We start from the raw sequence: 21101 nt of genomic DNA, 5'->3' as shown, positions 1-21101 counted from the left end.
GGTTTCCATGGCCATCTTCTCCTGAGGGAGTTGCGGCGCCCTGTGCGCCCGGGAAGGGGCTGTGCTCAGTGCTGCTGCTCTGATCACCTCCGAAGGGCTCGGGTGCGAGATCCTCCCGTCGGATTGTTCCTTCCCTGCGTGTGCTTTTATTGCCCTGCAGCCCCAGAGCCGAAGGCAGGGCTGACGCAGTTGTCCTTGAGTGGTGACCTTGGTGCTGCCCCTCTGCTGGCAGCGCTGAGGCTGCTGCTGGTTGGGCTCAGCAGGTTCTCTCCAGAGCCCTGGCTGGGGGTGTCTCACCCCTGCTCCTTGGCTTCCTTAGAACTTTTCCAAGGGTGCAGAAGAACCAAAGCCCTTAGAAATGGGTTCTCTTTGCCTGTGCTGCCTTGACACCTACAGAAAAACACTGGCACCCCAAATGTTGCAATAAAGCAGATGTTTTCCTGTAGCTCTGCTTTGTAGTGTGCTGGCCTACAGCTGTTCTTTAGGAGAGCATGACGGTGAGAGCAATCAGACATGAGGCTTTTGCTGAGTGTTCCAGAACCATCTCTTCTTGCTGTTGTTGCGCAAGAAATACGTGAGTTGAGAGTGTGGTTTGTCTTGCCCAATTTCATTACCTTGGCATTGAGTCCAGGATAGCCCACAGAGAGATAAGAATTTGTTCTCAGTCCCTCTCTACTGCCTAGAAAGGAATGAAAAGTGGCTTTAGTTGCTGTGAAAGGGTACATTTTTCATTGAGAAAATGCAGAGGTAAGTGACCATGTACCTTATCCCAGGTTTCTTGCTGCGTGAGTGATTTTTGGCTTAGCTTGGGGTTCTTCATGGAATCTAGATTTTTTTTTCTGCTTGTGAATTTTCCTATGAGTGGTATGAACTGTCCCTTTGACTGCCTTTTTCTTTTAACTTCTGCCTGCTCTTCCTCTCTCCTCTTTGTCTAAACTTTGTGATCATAAATTGCTCCATGACTGTGGGGTCTCTGAGATCCATTGCTGACATCCAATCTCCCTTTCCTGAGAGTGAGAATTTTAAAATTACAATTTTCCAGCTACCTTTTCTCTACATAGTTTTTTTTTTTTTTTTGAAAACTAGTTTTTGTCAGGGTATTGTTACTATTAGGCTTAAATAACGTAGGTGTCAACAGTCTTTAATGACTGAGCTGTTAACTGTGGATGTGCTGGAGGTGTTCCCTTCTCTGCTTGGTGACAAGAGCAGGATTGCTACTGTAGGAGGACGTAGGTCCTGGTGATGCAGGTCTCTTCTCTCCTGTGTGCCTGAGATGCAGCACTGTCAGATGCTGTCACAACAGATTCCTGCTGCAACTCCTCTGGGCATTACTTCTGAAGGAGCACAAGAAGGTGGTGGGTGTTTTTTATTTTTCCATGTAATGCTCTTGAATAGCCCAGGTTTTGCTTAGCTTTCTGCTGTGCTCTAAATGGAGTTATCTGAGGTCTTCCCTGTATCTCTGAGTGTTTCAATCCGCATTTCTTCACTCTGTAAGTGTCAGGTTGGTGAATAAATTTATGTGCATCAGCTTTTCATAGCTGCTCGTGTGCATCAAGGCCCCTTTTATCCTCTTGATGTGATTATTTCAGAGACATGAAGGCCATTCTGTGCTTATCACATTGTAATTGAGATCTTAGTTATTTGGCGGCTTTGCTCCTTCGAGCAAATCTCTGTCTAGACTGTCTGTGCTTCTTCACAGTTCTCTTCCAGACCTGAGTCCCGCTCTGACATCTGAGGCACAGTGAGTACTGAAAAATGCCCCCAGAAGGGGAGCTGCCTTTCCTGCCTGTGTTGTGCTGCCCCATCTCTCCTCCCTTCCCTGGAGCCATTCTGATGGAATGCTGGAGGAAATGCTGGCGTTTTCTGAGGCTTGTCTGTGCTGGTTAGACTGAGCAGCACAGCGTGCTAGAGCCCTGCTCCCTGCTTGATGTCCTTTTGTTAAATCAAGCTGTGCTGACTGTGTGACTTGCAGGTCCGATCTGCCACTAAAATGAAAACCTCTCTCCGGATGAGTCAGGGCTAAACTTGTCATGTCATCAGCTGATCACCTCTCAGTGCTACCTGCTCATTTGTATGCAGCTTTTGCAGTATCATACACTCAGGGTTATAGCTCACCGGCCCGTGGAGCTGTAAGGCACCTTGTACTTCATCTCATTTATGTGAAACAAGGTTTCTTTTGCATCTGTTGCCAGTTAAATTATCCCAAGGTGTCTCTGCTCAGGGCCCAGTTGAAGGGTTTTATGTCCAGTGCCGTCCGATGGCATGAGGGAACTTGAACTCCATTGGCAGCAATAGTGGAGGTAAAGCTGAGCTGAGAGAAAAGTCTGATTGTGTGACTTGTGGTAATAAATAAAAGAGAGAGAAAAGAATGGGATAAATAGAACAGCTACCATCTGTTTGCATTTTGCTCTGGCTTTATTTTGATCAAGCCAGTGGGTAGCCAAGAACAGGGGGGAAGTGGCACATTAATGATCCAGGCAAGTGCTGGTGAACTGGGGTGACTGTGAGCACAGTGAGAGCAGGGAAGGAACACAAAAGGCTTGGCAAGGGGGAAGTAGCCATAAGGAGCAAGTGTGGCCATCAGAGTCCCCTTGGCAAAGGGCACGTGCAGGCATCTGCAGGAGCTCCACTGAGGCACAGCCAAGGAGAAGCCGATGGCACTTGGAAAGCGGGAATGTAGAAGGGAACCACTGAGATAATAGGCAGAATAATTAGTGTGAAGTTTCCAGTGTAATTGGCTGGAAACCCCCTGTTGCACGCTGTGCTGTGGAGGCGTTGTTGCCATGTTTGCCGTGGCTGGGGATCTGTGCCCACATGTCCATGTTTGTGTGCTTTTGGGTTGGCCTGAAGGGTCTGAGAGCTGTGGGGTGGAACAGCCGGGACAGAACTGCAGCTGCAGCCTGGGCAGGGAGCAATGCTTTTGAGCAGCTCCGTGCTCCCTGACTGTGCTGCTGACCTGCACTGGAGCTCTGGGTGTGGCCTGTTCTCTGGGTATGAACTGTTCTCTGGGAGTTCTGGCATTTGGCATTGTAGCCTCCTACCTCCTCTGTTTGGGGAAACCAGAGAGTGAGGTTAGAGACCCTGCAGCACCTTCCAGCTTGGGCTCTTACTCTGAGTGACACTGTTTTCACCATGGAACAAGGTAGGCTGGAGGGCAGCAGTGCTTCCTTGTCTCTGTCTTAGCCATTTTTCAGTTTGGATCTTAGGAAGTGCTTGGTACTGGCTTTTTGAGCCTGTGGTTTGCAGGCTAAAGGTGAAGTATTGGTTCAGATTTTCAGACAGATGAGATCTTCAGGCATTGGTAAAGAGATGGATGGACAGAATGACAGATGAATTTGGGGCTTTTGAACTAGTTACAGACTAAATTTTGTCGTCATTTTTTGTGTAAATCACCATGTTCTCTTACTGATAATTTACCTGAGAACTTGCTCACTATTATTTTTTCTACATGAAATGACTGCTGATGCAAAAGAGAAGCTTCAAAGTCTTTCCCAAGGGTGTAAGTGCGTGCCCTGTTAGTGAATGGTGTTGGTGATGCCTTGCAAGGACAGACATTTCCATGGGAAGCCTTGGAGTCCCAGAAGTTTTGGTGGAAGAGATCTTGAAATCTCATGTCTAGCTATGTGCTGAGAGCTGTGCTGTTGCTGGTGGTGTGCAAGATCAGATGTGACTTCTGCTGAATTTTAACCACCTCTGAGATGGAGTGCAGGAGCTGCTCGGGAATTCTTTTGCAGCTGAGTAGCCTGATGTTAAAATCAGAGTGGTTTAGGTTGGAAAAGATCTCTAAGATAAATGAGTCCATCTGCAAACCAGACCCTTCCACGTCCCCTAAACCATGTCCCCAAGCGCCACATCTGTACTTCCTGGGTTGGTGACTCAACCACTTGCCTGAAGTAGCCACACTCCAGTTCTCAGCTTTGCATTTGTGTGTTGCTCCAGGATCAAGTCCTGCTTTTTGCCTGGACAGAAAGGTTGAGGGTGCCAGGAACATCCATGAAGTACTTGTCCTCCTGGATGGGTGAACCATGATGGTCATCCCTTTGCTCTTTGTAGTGGGGATTGTGGGCTGACTGTACAGCTTCCCATGTGACAGATCCCCTGTGTGACCATCTCTGGAGGTGTTAGGCTCTGAAGAGGACAGTTTGGGCAGCTGCCACCCCAAGCTAGTGTGTAAAGGTACAGCCTGGGACTGGACACGTAAGAATCCAGAAACAGGGAAAACCTCAGTGCTGTCTGTTAGTCTGTAAAGATGCAGAATCTTAAACCTTGCTTCTCGCACAGTCCAGCTGTGCTGCTCCAAAGCATTTTGCATTTGGCAGTGCTGAAATTTAGTCCCGGGGTGATTAAATTACTCTTTCTTCATCGTTCATATTGATCCTCTGTTGCCAGCCGTGGATGACAAATCGACTTCCCACTCTTTCCAGCCCGAGTCACTCTGGGAAGTGCACTGTAGCCTTGTTAACCTTTTCTCCTTTGGGAGGTGGGATGTAAAAGCAGTGGGGAAGATCCTGGCAACACAGATTGGTATATGCAAAGCAGAAGGTAGTTTTGGAGGTCAAAGCCATTTTCCACTTAGATATTTAATGGCCATTATGAGCCTTTTGCAGCTGCTTGAACTGGATGTTCTGAGGCTGAGCACCTTCGAAGGAGGGCAGTGGATGTGATGCCTTGGTATGGAGAGGCTTCTCTGTTGCAGCAAATCTTGTCCTTCCCCAGGAGATGCTGATGTGCTTGAGGGCTGAGAGTTCTCAGCTCTGGGTTTGTTGGCTTGGCTTGGCTTGCCAAGGAGGTGGGTGGCTGTTTTCACCTCCTTCTTTGCCAGTCTTCACCCCGGGCTGCCCATTGGCAGCTCAGCCTGTTTGGGATGCTGCAGACCTTGGAGAGATTGTTCTACAAACCTGGGCAAAATGGATGGCTGGGGAAAAGCTGGCTCTAGTACTGGCTCTCTTGAGTCACAGGTCTGTCGGGTACAGGAGAGCAATCACAGCACTAGGACATTACAAAGGTCCTGGCAATTGGAGTCTAGAGGTTCCTGTACTCCATGGAATGCATGCCTTGACCAAGGATTCATTTCCTGTGTGGGTTGCAAGCAGAAAGCTCTTCCCTGGTTGGAATATTCATAGGTTTGCTCTCTTACGTAGGCCTGGATGTGTGATAAGGGTTGAACTCACCCTGCTTGTTTGATTCTTAATATATTCCAGTAAAATCTCGGTCATCCACAGGACCGGAATCCGTCACAGAAGCAGGAACTGCTTTTGTGGGAGGTTGTGGGTGTCTCTCAAATAAGCTTGTCCAGTAATCCAAATACTGACATAGCTGGAGCTTGAGCACTTAGGGTTCAGGTAGGTAAAATGGTCATTAGCATCCACATATAAGTTGTGATGGCTCTCCAGGTGGAAGCATTCAGGACCTGCAGGAGCCTGGAGTAGTGCCTGGCTCTGGGGTGGAGAAACCTTCCTGGGGTTGCCAGGAGAGGCTTAACTCAGGGGGGCTGGAGGCAGTGAGCCAGTTCCTACGTGCGTCACAGATTTAATGCAGGTGCATTTCAATTTTATGTTTCAGTTTTATAACAGAGAAGCTAAAGCCTAAAGTAGTCCTGGACTTCTAACCCAGCTCTTTTTCCCCCTTTGGGCAGGGGAACACTGAGGTATCAACCAGAACCACTGGAATCCTCACTGCTGTAGCAGCATATTGCCATGGGTGTCACCTGAGGCTGAGGGAATGGCAGCTGCAGGAGCACAGCAGTATGTGGGTATTGAACTGTTCCTTCTTGCCTTTTGACCATCACCCATCTCTCTCTTTCTCTCCTGTGCTGCCTCCTGATGCTGGGACACAGAGCGGCGAGGGCTTTTGGAGAATACCTTTCACAAAACCATCCTGAAGGCAGAAACGGCTCAGGTAAGAGAACTGATGTGCCTTGGTTATGCCTATGTGTGCCTCAACCTCTGGTTAATAGCCTTAAAATGAAAGTGCATTTATTTATCTGTCATAAACAGTATGAGATCTCAGCAGCAGAGAGGCAGGAGGAGTTGCCCTCGAGGAGAAAAGGCAGTTTGGTGACTCAAAAGGCAGTTTGGTGACCCAAGACTTGGGCAGTCTGTGGGGATGAGTTCATTTAGTGGACAAGTGCCCTGTCATAAATTCACCTCTGGTGCAGATGTCTATTTGAGAAGTTTCAGGTGGGAAGGGATAGCACTGCACAAGGGCTCTGCACTTGTTTGGCACTCCTGGGTCTTACTTTCACCAGGGAATTAAAAAAGGTGAGTTATATTCTGTTCACTGTTTGAATCCTTGCTGGCAAAGGTAACATCTGGACTTATTCCCTGGGTTTGTTTCAACGGGGATTAAACTGAAATTTGCCTGGATGAGGGCACCACATGTGCTGGCTAATGTATCAGTATTTTACATGCAGATATTTTCCCCATCAGCTTATCATGAGTTCTGCTTGATGGGCAGGAGAGCACAAGGTAAACTCACTTGACTCCTAACAGGGCTGTGTCTTCTCTGTGATGAAAGAAAATAGTTTTTAGACAACAAATTCACTACAAAACCTATAGAAAATCCTGTGGAATCCACAGAAAATCCTGTGTGAACAAGTAACAAATTGTTCTGTGATGTTGAGCTGTTTTGGAGGGGATAAAGTTATTAAATACAACGTCATGTAGAGTGATGTTATCGTTTTAGGTAAGCTGTGTGCATTTAAACCTGTGCAGGAGATATCTCTTGCTATAAGAGCAGTCACACAGTCTTTGGCAGCCAGCTGAGTCTTTGCTTTTTTTCTTGGATCTAATGACCTTCAAGTTGTCCTTGGCTGAATTGTGCTAATGTTGTGAATGGAAGTGCTCTAAGACAATATACTGCAGTTTTCTTGGATTTTTTCATTAAGAACTCCAGTGACACTTTACTTAAAATATTTTATCTAAGAACAGCACATGGAGTTAGGAAGGGAAGGGTAGAGAAAAGCTGGGGTTTAGTGCAGCTGAGCTGAGGAGTCTGTGGGACAGCAGGAAGGGAGGGCTGGGCAGACTGTGTAGAGACAGGAGCTTCTCAGAATGGCAAAACCTTTTTTTTTTTTTTCTTTTTTTTTTTTTTTTTTGTTCCTTCCATCATGGCCATTTCTGTGGTCTTTGCCAGTCCTTTTTGCATCCCCCTCCTCCTAGTTTCCAACAGGGAGAAGTGTTGGCTCCTGCTCACTTTGTAGTGTCCTTGTAGTACCTGAGGGGTCATGGTAGGGCCAGGCAGAGAATCTGTGATGGAGAAAAGGGGAAATTTCAGATCCATTCAGGTGCCTGGGGAGCCCTGGTCAGATCCAAGGAGTTGGAGCCTCTCTGATGTGCACTTAGAAAGCTGTTTAACTCGTCCTTGGGGTGCTCCTGGCTCCTCTCTGGCCATAGATGAGAGCGTGGAAGTGAAGCTGATGTGACTGCTGGGTCATGTGCTGCACCAGGCTCTCCAGAGCAGCATTTCAGCTCTCTCCATATTTGTGACATCCATAAGCTCTCTAGGGGAGCCTTTTTACCCACTAACCCATTGGTGTATCAGCCTTGAGATCGTTTTTGAATCCAAGTGAATTTAATTGCCGCAGGCAAGAATTAAGCAGTGAGAGACACACATGGAAATACCACAATACTTATGGGATCCTTAAGTATTCACTTGGAAAGGAATAAAATTCCCTAGAAATTACTCAAAATTCTGAAGAAGAGGGGAGGGAAAAAAAGAAGCGTCATTTTTAAGTCATCTTTCGAAATTCTGCAATGTATAACTTAACACAGTCTGTAACACTTCTTTATAAATAACCCCAGTAGGAAGGTTGCTATCCAATAAAAAATGCTGTGAGTAGAAAATTTGGCTCCTTTTAGTTCATCCCAGCAGCCCAATCACAGGGAAGTCACATCTTTCCTTCCTGCAGAAATTCCATCTCTTGTGCCAGTTTGTGGAAGCTTCACCTTTGGCTGGGCAGAGTGCTGGAGCTCCAGGATTAGCTGTCATCCAGTGACTCCAGGGAAACAAAGGAAGGGCCTCTGCTGCAGAAGTTGAGGACATAGTACAGATCCAGAGGTACCTGAATCTGCTCCAGCTTCTCAGGGAGCACAGAGAGGCAGGGAAGAGCTGTACAAAGCCCACCTGCATCCTGTGGTTGAATTCCCACTTGCATGTGTTGGTGGCTGAGGTCCCGGAAGCTCAGTGCTCCAAAGGATTGAGTCCTCAGTGCCTGGATGTGTCTGGTGCTCTGGACTTTCACCTTGTATCTGTACCTGGTGGGACAGGCTTGTTTCTGCTCTCATAACCCCAGCTCTGTGCTTGGGTAGACTGAGCTGGGATGAAGGCTTTGGCCTAAATATGACTGGAAGGAGGCAGGCCTTGATTCAGTCGAGAAAAAAAAAGGTTTAAGAAAGGTTTAAAGTCACTGATGAAAAAAGTAAAGGAAAGAAGGATTTTGAAGAGCAGGAAGGTGGTAGAGCCATCAGTAGGACAATGAAGGCATAAATAGAGGAGAGAAGGGCAGGATCCTCCTTTTCTGTGGACCCCAGAGTTAGCACCCTTCTCTCTCCCTGCACAGGGCAGCCCTTATACAGAAAATGAGGCAGGTGTGAGCCTTTGGGATGTCAGTTCTGCTGCTTTAGCAGTTAGTTCAGCTCCTCAGCAGAAGGATGAAGCTCTGACACCCCAGGTAGCCCCAGGAGACCCACGGAGACATGGAGGGAGATGCCAAGTGTGCAGACTCTGCCTCAGCTTGCTCCACTTCTGCTACACTTTGTTCTCTGAGGATTGTCCATTTTGGTTTGCCTTTTTTATCTTCAGAGTCCCTTGGCTTCAAGGAAAGGAAAAGATTTAATGGCTTTTGCATCCCTCATAACTTCACATTGCACAGCTGATCAAAGAGCGTCTTCTTCAGTCATAACTTCTATTTCTGGTGGCTCCTCTGGAGAGCTGGTGTGTATGTGTGTGGCAGAATGTCTCTGAGAAATTGGGGAGTGGTAATGAAGAGCTGCAGAGGGATTGTAGATCAGCAGGAAGGGCCAGCTGCCACGTCCAGGCATTGTAACAAGGGCTGAGTTATGTGGAAGGCTGTGTTTACCTTCTGTTTTCAGTAAAATCTCAGTGTGTTCATGCTCTGCTTGCTTTGCTGGGGCAGTGGGTGTGGAGTTGTGCAGCTGCAGGAGGTAGAGAGGCTTGCAGGTGTTGCAGGGTGTCCATGGAAGGAAAAAATATGAGGGACAGCATTTACTGTTGGTTACAACTTCCGATTCTTCCTGATGTGAGGCCCAAGAACCTCATGGCTCAAAAAGGTTGTGTGACTATTCCTATGCAACTCTTCAGTGTCTTATTCTGGAAGAGTTTTTTTCCAGGTGACTGGAGAGGTGCATTTACCCTCTTTCTCAGAGGTTACGTCAGGGATGATGGCAGCACAGAGTTTTCTTCCCTTAGTTTCCCTTTTGGAACAGGGCAGTTGCCTGGTGATGGGGTGTGAATGCAGAGGGTGGAGGAATTGTCCCTTTGGGATCACTCAGTTTTTTTCCCCTGGACTTTAAGATATTTTGAGGAATTAGAAAGAAAGGGAGGGTTGGACTCTTCTGCAGGTGACAAGATACGGATGTGTTGAGGGAAGTGGTGCCAGGATGGTGATGCATCTCCTGCTCTCTTCCTGCCTCTATTAATTGCTGGCTTATTCATGCAGGCTGAAGGTCTGGGAAGGTTCCCACAAAGAGCACTCTCCCATGTTCAGCATTCATTCTGCCTCCAAGGCTGTGGCCAGAATCCTTGCTTTTGTAGCTTTCTGGTACCTTTTAGCGTAGAAGTGGATGTCCCTTGGGCCAGACTTAGAAGAAAGATGGGGAAAGGGATTAAAATGTTGTGAAAGAGAAGTGTAAAAAGGCTGTAGAGAACAAAGCATGGAAGAAATAATCGCTCAAGAGTCTCTCAGAGCTCATGGAATTTTGGACATTCTCCAGCTTAGGTGTCAGAGGCCCACGCTGAGATAATGCGTTAGATTTTATCTCCATGTTCTGGAGCTGTGAGAGGAAGAGGCACCCAGGGCATGGGGCAGTGACATTGAAAAGGACAGCAAGCAGTGCCTTTGGGAAACTCCCTCCTGTCTGGGGAAGCAGGGATTCATCCTGGTGAGCTGGGATTCAGACACAAGCATCCCTTGAGGAAAGGGAGGGAGCTGTGGGGGGGTTTTCCTGTTACTTTTTAAATCTGTTTCGCCCATTGGGGTTATTGGGAGGGCAGCTGCTGCTGCTGGAGCGTGGGGCTGTGGGATGCAGCACCAGGCTGCCTGCTGTGACTGGCTGCTCTGGGCAAGCTGTGTGGGAAAGGCTCTGGAAGCAAGAGAGAAGGAGAGATCTAATATAAAATGATGCTGCAGAGGTGATGGGCCTTGGGCAGGAGCTGCCTAGCAGGCCTTGACCCAAGTTCTCTGTGGCTCCTGCTAAACCAGCATGGCTACTGGTTTGCATCAGGGCAAACCAAAGGCGGCAGTTACATGAAACTGGAAGAAACTTCTTTTTAAGCTCAAAAAAGTCATCTTTGTGTCTTCCTTTGTTTTTTGCATGATGTTTCAGTCATCAGTTTGAGTGTGTAAGGAGAAGAGGGCCCTTGTGAGCTTCCCCATGCCAAGTGGGGAGGGGTGGCAGGAGCAAAACCGTGTTTGTTCCTGAGCCAGGAGTGGAGCCAGGACTGGATCAGCCACTTGTGTTTGGAGCCTGAGCTTTGGCTGCTTCCAAGGAGGGGCTGTGGGTGTGTCTGGGGGGAGCAGCCATGCACAAAGGAGCTTCCTGATACTGTCAGAAACTGGCATGGGGCTGGAGGAACCCCAGGTGAGGCTTCACAGGTGCTTCAGGCTGAGTGACCTGCGAGCTGAGCTTTCTGTGCAGCCAGCAAGCAGAGCTGTAGCTGTTCAGTGCTCTGAGAGGGACATTCAGTTTGCTGGGTTCAGACTGTGGAGCTGCCAGCAGAGCCTGGTTCAGGGTAAGCACCAGCTTGACCTCTTTCTCTAGAGGATGTTCGCCCAGTAGACCCAGTGGTGCACCTGGCCCTGCCCTAGGTGTATCCCTCTGCTGATGGGTGGAGGAGGCCTTTTTAGGAAGAGCCCGTGCTCTGGAGGGAGTTGTGAGTGGCCTGAGCTCAGGACAGAGCAGGGATGTGAAATCTCATCTCTGAGGGCTTCAGGCTGCTTGCAGCATCAGCCAGTGCAAGCATGGTGTGGGTGTATCCTGCAACTTGCTGTGGAATATGTTGTTGGCTTATAAAGGGAAGAAAGAGGTAGGTCACAGTGTTACCATGGAGATGCTGAGGCCGGTGATGGAGCTGCCACTTGCTCCTTTGGGTCGTGTCTCACAGTAGCAATTTCATCTATTCACATTAACGTTACAGGCCAGACTAAAAGGTTACTCACCTATGAGATGCCAGGTCAATGCTATCTTGGGTTTGTTTGTTTTCTGAGCCCATTTGAGCACTGAAGACTAATGAGAACCATTTTGTCATAGTTAAGTGACCTTCTGGTTCCTCAGAGCAGCTTCCTTACAGAAGCAGCCTTTGCATTTTGCCTGTGGCTTTGCAGGGAAGTGTGTGATGTTCCTTCATCTGGAGCAGGGGGCTCAGGGTGCCCAGTAAAGGCAGGGTGGGGCTGGCTTGGCCAGACTAACCCATAGTGAACACTGGACATGTCCTTGTGCACAGCTCAAGAAAGCCAAGGAGCTAGTGGAGAGGCTCCAGCAGAGGCCACAAAGATGATGAGGGCTCTGGAGTGCCTCTCATATGAGGAGAGACTGCAGGAGCTGGGTCTGGTTAGTCCGGAGAGGAGAAGACTCATAGGGGATCTCATCAATGTACATAAATATCTCCAAGAGGTGACAGAGGATGATGCCAGACTCTGTTCATTGCTGCCAGTGACAGGATGAGGAGCTATGGCCATAAACTAAAACACAAGAAGTTCCACATCAGCATGAGAAAGGTAAAAAGAGCCCTGGAACAGCTGCCCAGGGAGGGTGTGGAGCCTCCCTCTCTGGAGACATTCCAAACCCACCTGGACAGGTTCCTGTGTCACCTGTTCCAGGTGACCCTGCCTTGGGTGGGGGTTGGACTGGGTGATCTCCAGAGGTCACTTCCAACCACAGATATTTTGTCTACTCACTTGGCTCTGAAGCTACTGCATGGCTGAAATGCCACTGTGACCTTTTTTATTGTTGTATCTCTTGTTTTTATATCCCTGCCTCATGCTTCAGTAACTTGAACAAAATTCCCATTTCTTCCCAAGACTATTCCTTGATCATGTTTCAGCCCTGAGCCCAGCAAGGAGGGCTGTCTGTCCTGTGCTGGGGGTCACATTGCTGAAGGAGCAGAGCTGGCATGGGTGAAGCTCTGCATTATGTCTCTGAGAGAGAGCAGAGGAGACCAGGACCTGCCAGCGCACCTGAGGGGCAGTGACAGGAATGGGGTGGTCTTGAAATTGAGATCTCAAGAGAAACTGCCCAGCTGTGCTGTTTGAAAGGATGTTAACTGGTGTTGCAGTGCCCTGGGCTCTGGCCAGAGCACCTCTCTGCTCTCCTCACTGAGGGAATCACCTGGATTCCTCCTGCTGTAAGGTAAAACCATAATTTGCTTTATTATTACTCTGTGAGCAATTCTGCAAGGCTATGTGCTGTACACCCAAAAACTTTCCATTAATCTTCAGTGACTAGAGCAGTTTGTTCATTTAAAGTTGGAACTTAATTGTCATGAACATCAGGTCCAGAGAGTTCCAGCTGAGGAGGAACAGGGAAGAGAGAACTCTCATTGAAATTTCTTTTGCTGAGATGACAGATGTTCTTTTAGTAGGATTTATCTGGATTCCCCTTTGCCACTTTGCCTCTGATGCTGGAGCGGAGGCTTTAAATCTAGGGTGCTTTAATCATCAGTTTAGCTGCTAAATACAGGAATAAATTTGGAGCTTCTGTCTATGCCTTGTGGCTATATTCTGCCTTGATTTATAAACTTCTTATCCCACAGGGTCACAAGGCAGTCTGCAGCAGATAGGAGTTTGGCTCGGTGAGTCCCTCCGCAGTTGTGGATGGGCATCAGTCACCTGGGGCTGATCCCAGCCTGTTCCCTGCTCTGGAGAAATGTGGTGGCAATGAAAGGAAAATGTGCAAGTCCTTTCTCAGTTCTCTAAGTCAGAGTGAGTGCTCGAGTTACTGAATGAGAAAGGATGTATTGTAAGTATCTAATACTAATAAGACATTCATTATCAGGAGCTGCATGTACTGAGAATGTGGATTCTTTTTTTCCCAAGGCACTGCCAGTTGCCCAGCACAGATTATCACTGCTGTCACTCTTTGGTGTGCCCTGTGTTGGGCAGTGCTGTGTGGAAGGTGAAGAAAGAAATGTCAGACAGGAGCGAGTGAAACCAAAAAGACAAAGATGTATGTTCAAGTACATAACAAGGGGGATGAGAAGGTTTGCCCCTCAGGACTGAACCTCAAGCCCTGCTGGACTTGGCCCAGGTTGGCAGGGAAGTGATGGAAATACCATCTGGATGTTTCTGGTACCAATGGACACATGATCTGGAGATGAAGCACGCTGGTCTTCTTCCCTTCATCTTCAGTGTCTTGGGCACGATAAATCCATGTAGAACAAGAATCAAGATGAAGAGAAATCTGCCAGGGGAACCTGCTCTGTCTGGTCCTAAGTAGCTTTGCAGCTGTGTGAGACAAAGGTGTTGCTGACAAAGGCAGGTGGTGGAGCAGAGTCATTCCCAGGTCAGCTCCACTGGAGAGAAGGGAGCTGTGCCAGTCTTCCAGTCACGCTGGCCAGGGCTGCTGTGACAGGTTGATGGAGCAGCTGGGAGTGGGAGAGGTGGCAAGAGCAATGTGAAAATGAAAAGGGAGCAGCAGTAGCAGGCGAGGGTGTTAACAGCAGCCTGCTGCAGCTGACTCCAGAAGGCAGCTCCCCTAAGTGTCCCTCAGCTCTCCTCACTGAACATCCCTGTGGCTCAGCTCTAATTCAGCACTGATTCCTGCACCAGCCTGACTTCTTTCCTAGCAGAAGCAAACTATTGACCTAAATGCCATCATGGCACCAGGTGCAGTGCTTTGACACCTGAGTCCAGTTCACTGCAAGCATAGACAAGGGTCACTGGTCACATCTTGGGGCTGCTGGTGTGTGACCTCCAGCACAGGCTCCTGAAATGGTGTGTGTTCAGGTTTAGAGGCCAATAGTTCATTATGATGGATATTTGAGTCTCCTTTCCTTCCACACTATTTTTTTCTGTAGATAAATTCTTTATTAATGACAACTCTTTAAATAAGAATAAAGCTTCATATTCCCTTTGCATATGAAGTTGCTTCTCCAGTGTGTAATTACTGAAGGTGCTAAATTGAATGAAGATGAAGATTATCCAATTGTTTTACAAAAAGAAAGCACATTGGTGCTGGCAGCCCTTTGTAGTGCAGATCATGAAAACTCCTACATAAGTACAAGTGAAAACACCTTGAGGAGGGGGCAAGTAAGGTAGGAAGAAAGAACTATCCTCACATATTGCATGCTGGGTGAGGTAGGTGGTTTATGTCAAGTATATCTGGTCAATCCTGCCAGGATTTCAGTAAAAAGTTGACTCTTCCTTGAAACCAGTCATGGCCCACTTGCATGTCCATACATTTTATGGAGCTGAACAGATCTCAATGCTTATAAAACAGAGACTGCAATCGGTCTCTTTCTGCTTGAGATCATCAGCATTTTCAGGCATACTGTGCTTTGGGGGCTTTATTTTTCTTTTTTGCCACAGGTCCCTGAGCTCAGGAATTCCTGGATCTGCATTCTGGAGCTGTCAGTGTGTGAGTGCAGGTGACACTCCTGTGTGTTCCCTTTGAGGGGGCTGTGCATCTTCCACACAAGTATCAGTTTCAGGAGGAACAGGGGCAGCTGTCAGCCACGATTTTGTGGTGTCTTAAGAAATCTGTAGCGTCATTGTGCCCACACAGATTAGTAAATTTGACAAGTTGAGACGAGTACTTAGGGCTGGCCTTTGTTTTTAATTTTAAAAATGGTTTGCTTGGCACTATTAGCGAGCACAGCTCTTGGCAGATCTCGGGGAGTCGGTTGGTGGTGTTTTCCCAAGATGTGCCCACTCTAGAGCACAGTTAATCTTGGAGCTGGGGAGGATCTGAGCTGCTGGAGAGCAGATGATGGGGACCTGCTGCCTCCTGGGGGGTGACACGTGGTTGGAGAGACTTTGGAGCCTGTGACCGCTCTCTGCACTGCTTGGTGACACTGTGTCCTGCAGGTGGGTGGACAAGCTGTTGGATGACAGCCTGTGGAGCACCTTCTTCCACTGGAATGGCCCTTATTGTCCATCAGGCAACAAGGAGCAGGTGCAGATGTCCACACTGACCATGGGGGAGGTAGAACCCTGCCAGCCTTTCACTTTACCTGTGCAGTATCTGAGGGATACTACCCCTCCCCACACCCAGGCATGGATTTTTGACTTCATGTGAAACCTGCAAAGAGCATCAGCTGCAGGTTCAAGAGGCACAGCCCTTTCTTCAGGACTCCTACAGTGTCTCCTCCTGGCCAGCTCCAGGAGTCCAGATTCTGTGAGGAGACAAATGAAACCTGACTTGTGTCAGCCTGAACGACCCTGACAGTCACTTCTTGAGTGGTGTGGCCAGAGACTGATTTATTTCCTAGTGGTGCTAGAGGAAGTTGTATCTCGAGCAGAAAAATGAGACAAGGGTGACACCCTGGTACCAGTACCAGCTCAGTTCTGGTTGCAAACAGAGCAGGGGGTGAGGCCCTGGGCAATAGGAACATGATCCAGAATGGATTTCAGATTCAAAAGCTGACAGTGTATGGCATCAGCTTGGGAGGGCTCCTCTCAGAGGGGCACAGGAGCACTTGATAAGCAGCAGAACGAGGCAGCAATGAAACATTCCATGTTACACACATGCACCACCACTCTTGCCTCCTCTTCCTTCTTCACTTTGTGGCCAGCTGCAAGGTAGCCAAGCCTCAAATTGTGGGCGACTTCTTCCAGGTCATGACTCAGTAGCTAAAGAAAGTATGTTCCTTAAATATCTACTGAAGTAGAGGCTTGGATTTGCTTTCTGCCTCTGTTTTAAGTGCTGCTGTCTGTGCTGGACACTAATGATTTCATTTTTTGGGTAGTAGTCACATGAATAATGCATTCCCTGCTGAGCCTTTTTGCCAGTCCCCGAGCTGCTTCCCATCTGAAGGGAAGTGTAAGAGGTAATTAACAGCCACTTGAAAAAGGATTAGCAGGTGGGTGGGAGCTACTGTTGGGTTCATGCATGGAATTGCCATGGAAATGCTGAGATTTCCTGGCACTTCATCCAGTGTGTGGGCTCCAAAGATAGTTGCACTCATGGGCCTCTCTCCTTTCGATCTTCTTCCCTATGAAGGGAGTGGCTGTGTTTTCCTTCAGGACAGCTCCCACGGGCCGTGCCGTGGCCATCTGTGAGACCGGGGCGTGCCGGGAGCGGGATGCTGGGCTGCAGCTGTCAGCTGAAGTCTTGCTGCATTTCTTTCCTGTCAAACCACCTGGCAGGAAATCAGGAGGAAAAAAAAAACCCAAACCTTGTTGGTTTGCCTCTTTGCCAGTGTTCTGAAGGAAGTTAATGCGCCAAACACTCAGAGTTTGGCACTTGGAGAAGTTGCTGCTGGTCCTTGTCCTTGCACTGTGAGCAGCAGACAGAGCCACAGCTGAACCAGGGCTGTCTTGTGTGGCAGTATTTTCAGGGTGTGCAATAAGACCTGCATTCACTTCTAGAATTGCCTGGTGGCCACACATGCTTAAAATACTGGGCCTCTTTGTGAGAAATATTTCAGTGCCAGCTCTGGAGGTTTAGAAGGTGCACATGTTCATCTGAAATGGTTCCTGGAGGGACCTTCTGTACCTGTCTCCCCTCCACAGCCATAGCAAAGAGCCCTCCTGAATTTGTTGTGTCTGGGGTGCTTTGCTTTAAGGAAGATGTGCCTTTTGTTTCAGATCACCTGCTTGCAGACTCCTACATCGGGCAGGAGGACTCCCCTGAGATGCAGCAGGCGGCTCAGAACAAGCGCAGGCTCTCAGTCATCTCGGACGGCAAGTTTGAGAGGAGTTTCACCGAGGAGCAGGCGGAGAAGATGCCGAGCGAGGGCCCAAAGCCACGAGTGTACACCATCTCTGGCGAGAGGCCGATGCTGTCGGAGCACGAGAACGACAGCATGGAGCTGGTGGTGATGAAGGGGACTGCCCACGAGGAGTGTCACCACGGCCACCACGCGCACGGCGCCGGCGGCTCGCACAGCGGCCGGCACTGCAAGGCCTGGCCAGGAGGCCGCCAGGGCTCCAAGGAGTGCCCCAACTGCACCAGGCTGGCTGCCCCTTCCCAGCAGTCCATTGAGCTGGAGCAGCACCCGCCTGGCGAGGCTGGGTGGCACAGGAAAAGGCTGGAGAGGATGTACAGTGTCGACCGAGTGTCTGGTAAGTGAGCGCTGGGTGACACGAAAGGTGACGCCCATCTCATCCCAGCACTGGGGTGTTGATTTTGGGCTCTTCTAGGCCAGCATTCCTGGAAAGGGATTGGATTCCGATTCCTGGAAAGGGATTGGATTCCCATTCCTAGAAAGGGATTGTCAAAAGAAGAGTTTGAAGTGAGCTGATCTCAGTTAGAGGCCAGCTCATCCAAGCTCCTGGTCATCAGCAGCTGCTCTGGGTGTTTTCAGGACTCCTTCACGCAGCTCAGTGGGGCTGAGCTCTGTGGGCTCCCTTACTGTGGAGGAAGAGCAAGGGAGGAAGGACTTTCAAAGCCCTACATCCATGCTCATTCCAGAGGCAGTTCAGAGCAGGACCCTCTCTCTGTCTTATGCTGGGCAGGGGAAATCTTCATGAATGTAACATAATGCTCTGTGGGAGCCTCAGCTTGTGGTGCCTCAGGCTCAGGTTATGGTGTTCTGTACTTTGGTGTGTTCCCAAAATGCTTGTTTGCAGGGCTGGAAGCCACTATGTAGTGCCACCTCATGGGCTTCCCATAAATACAGTATTGGACTTTCTTTCCTGCTTTCTTCCCTGCTCAATGTTCTCAGGGAATAGGGCTTGTAATTATTCAATTACATTAAAGAAAAAAAAAGGAAAGATTGTCTTTAAAAACCGAACCATTAATCAAATATATGTCACAGTCTGTGTGCTTTAAATTATAAACTGATGTGCAGTCCATCTTTGCCTGTATGTGGCTGGCAAAGGGTCTGACCTAATTTGTCTGATTTTTCCTGTAAACACACATCAAGGCATTTAGAGCAGAGAGTCTGGTCAGGAAAGGTCAAGGCTTTGTCCTTGGAAAGAAACTGTGTATAAGGACTCATGGAGATCAAACTGTCCAGCTTTCCTGGGTTCATAGTTTTCTAGTAAATGTTACAGTGATGTTTACTACAGGTAAAATCACCAAAAGTTTGGGTCCTGGACCATGTTTTCATGCCTAGATACCTGAAATTATGGGACTACATGAGTATATGGCCTAAACTGAAGAATAATATTGAAAAAATAGCTGATTATCAAACGTATGGAAAAACTACAGCCCCATGAAATCCTGTGCGGGATTTTTAAGCATTGTTCCTCTGTTTCTTGGTACTTTTTGGGCTTCACATCAGACACTGCATGTGCCTCATACCAGCTCCTGTGAAGAAAATGAACTTTATCCCAGCCCAAACCAGCACACCTGGTTTGAAATCAGAACTGCACTTTGCACTGTGGAACTGAAGGAAGTTTATTGATGCTCAACCAAAGAAAGCTCTGCGTCACTAATGGAGGGGTTTGACTCCTCATAGCTGCAGCTAACCTGGTATGTTTGCTGGAAAACATGTCCTGGCAAATCCCATAGGGAGATGTCATGTTCTGTTTCTGAGCCTTGGAATTTAGTATCTGTTTTCAACTAGGCAGCCATTTTCATTGGGGCCAGTTATCAATGTGGAGATTTGTCTTTCTGAAAAGATGTCAGAGTAGTTACTGAAATGGGAACAAAGTGGCCAGTGCTGAACCTGTGGATGCCCCCATGAGTATTCCATTTTCAGACAAGCAGGCAGCAGCTCCCTCAGTGTTGTCTCAAGCCTCTGGGTCCTGGCTGTGTGACTGCAGAGGCAGGGCTGTGTCTCCAAGCCCAAATTCCATCCCAGCACTGGCACCATGGAAGGAGAGTTCCTCAGCTTGGTCTCATTTGCACTCTCTATTCAAGTGCTGTCACTGGGATAACTCCAGAGCTGAACAGCACTAGTGTCACAGGTTGCCAGAAGAATTCCCTGGCATGTCCTTCCTGCCTGGCTAGCAGGGAAAAGGAAGCAGAGAGGAGTGGAGGCAGGAGAGGCTGATTTCCCCAGGGGTTCACCTGACAGTGCTGCTTCTGTTTGCATTTACATGACAAGTTGCTGCTGCAAACCAACACTTACAGCAGCCAGGCCCATTGGCATCATTGAATATGGATTTTGATGCTGAATTTATGATGCCTGACACCATTCCAAGAACAAGCTGTCATCTCCTGGGCTGCTCCCAGCATCTGATACAGATACATCCACTCTTGGACAGAGGTGCTGGGATTTGGGTGCAGTGGATATGGTGCTGGTGTCCCTCCAGTCTTACCAGGCCTGTGGCTCCTCCACTGTTTCATCACAGTTGATGGTGACAAGAAAGAAGAACAAGCTCCTCTGCCTGGCCAGAAAGGATGTGCTGCCTGCTCCTGGCAGCAACTACCATACCTATAATCTGAATTTTAATTTGGTGAGTGAGCTCTGGAGCTGAGCTGTGCTGCCCAGTCCCCACCTGTGAGCTCCTCTGCAGCTGTTCTACTGCTGGCTGGTAAAGAGATACCTGTGAAGAGTCCCAAATGCTTTGTTCTGCATTGAGCACTGTGTGGAGGGCAGGGATGTTTTTCCTAAGTTAACTTCAGTCTATGAGAAAAGGAGAAAAATCTCCCAGCAATGGTGCCAGCAAAGCCTCCTAAGGATATTAGCTGTTGTTCATAAGCTCTGCTTTGAACCAAAGCTAGTGGCTTAAAAGCTGTAAAACACATTAAGAGATTGTCAGTCCTTTGAGATAAGTAGTCCCTGAGAAGCCTGTACAGAATTGTTGGCTAAAAAGGAATTTGTACGACTTCTCCTTCACCACTTCTGTGGGTTGGAGACTTCAAACAAGTAATTAATTTACAGTCTGAGTTGTTCTGCTTTGCTTCTGACTCTGTGTTTTGGAGGAGAGCAGACTTTGGGACTGCATCAGAAGTCTTTAGCATACTGGAATGCAGTTTCATTTAACATATATATTTCCTTGGAGCGCCTTTAAACAAGACTTGACGTAAACTGTGAGCTGAGAAGGAGTGTCTGGTACAGCTTTCTATAGATTTCTTGGAAGCTGCACTTCAAAGGAAGGTTCCCCAGCTGCAGTTAGCATCTTTTGCATCTGTAATTGCAGCCACTTTCTGTACTTTTAGGGAATAGTCCATAGGATATGATGATCTGTACAAAACATTTGGTAAGATAGCTGATCTGTAGTGATTATGTCTGCAATGGGCATGTGGAGTTTGGGTTTGAGCCAGCAAAAGTGAATTTAAAAATACCTTGACAATGCCAGAATATTAGATATTATCAGGTATCTTATCAGATCTGAAGACTTGAATGACTGAAGCAAGAAACAATCAGCAGCATGGGGCAAGGCATTGGGCAAGGGAGCCACAAATTGGGTGTGAAGCAAGATGAAAAATCAGGTAGCCCAAACCCCAGGAATCCAGTCCTCTGAGAGGCGCCAGTGGATTTCAATACCCCTCAGATTCCCTGCCTGCCTGGCTCCAGCCTCAGCTCAGGCAGATTCCTCCTCCTGGTCACCACCATCCCACACACATAAGTGGTGACTTACTTTCCTGCCTGCTTTTTGTCTTAGTGGTCATTCCATAAAGATGATGCAATGTCCTGATGCCCTGGAATTAGGAAAAAACCCACAATTGGTTTGTGCATGGCAGTTTGCAGAGGTGACTAAATCAGCTCAGTTACCTGCAGGTTGTGGGGCTGATGGGTGGTTTGACTTCCAAAGCAGACAAACTCCTAAAGGGCAAGTCTCCAGGAGCAGGTGTGGGAGGGGTTTATTA

General features: G+C 48.2%; 1 protein-coding gene across 4 annotated transcripts in view; it reads left to right on the top strand.

Annotated features, from left to right (window-relative positions):
• Positions 1–21101, top strand: part of NSMF (NMDA receptor synaptonuclear signaling and neuronal migration factor) — a 48028-nt gene that overhangs the window by 2983 nt on the left and 23944 nt on the right. For all 4 annotated transcript variants that reach the window (XM_085076427.1, XM_085076425.1, XM_085076428.1 and 1 more), the window contains exons 2-3: positions 5837–5898; positions 16985–17461. In XM_085076427.1, coding sequence (XP_084932553.1) covers positions 5837–5898; positions 16985–17461 — 539 coding nt within the window. The remainder of the gene's footprint in view (positions 1–5836; positions 5899–16984; positions 17462–21101) is intronic.

Source organism: Lichenostomus cassidix, chromosome 17 (genome assembly GCF_008360975.1).
Source record: "Lichenostomus cassidix isolate B80296 chromosome 17, HeHo_3.0, whole genome shotgun sequence".
NCBI classification, from domain to species: Eukaryota; Metazoa; Chordata; class Aves; order Passeriformes; family Meliphagidae; genus Lichenostomus; species Lichenostomus cassidix.
This window is presented reverse-complemented; position numbering and strand designations above follow the sequence as displayed.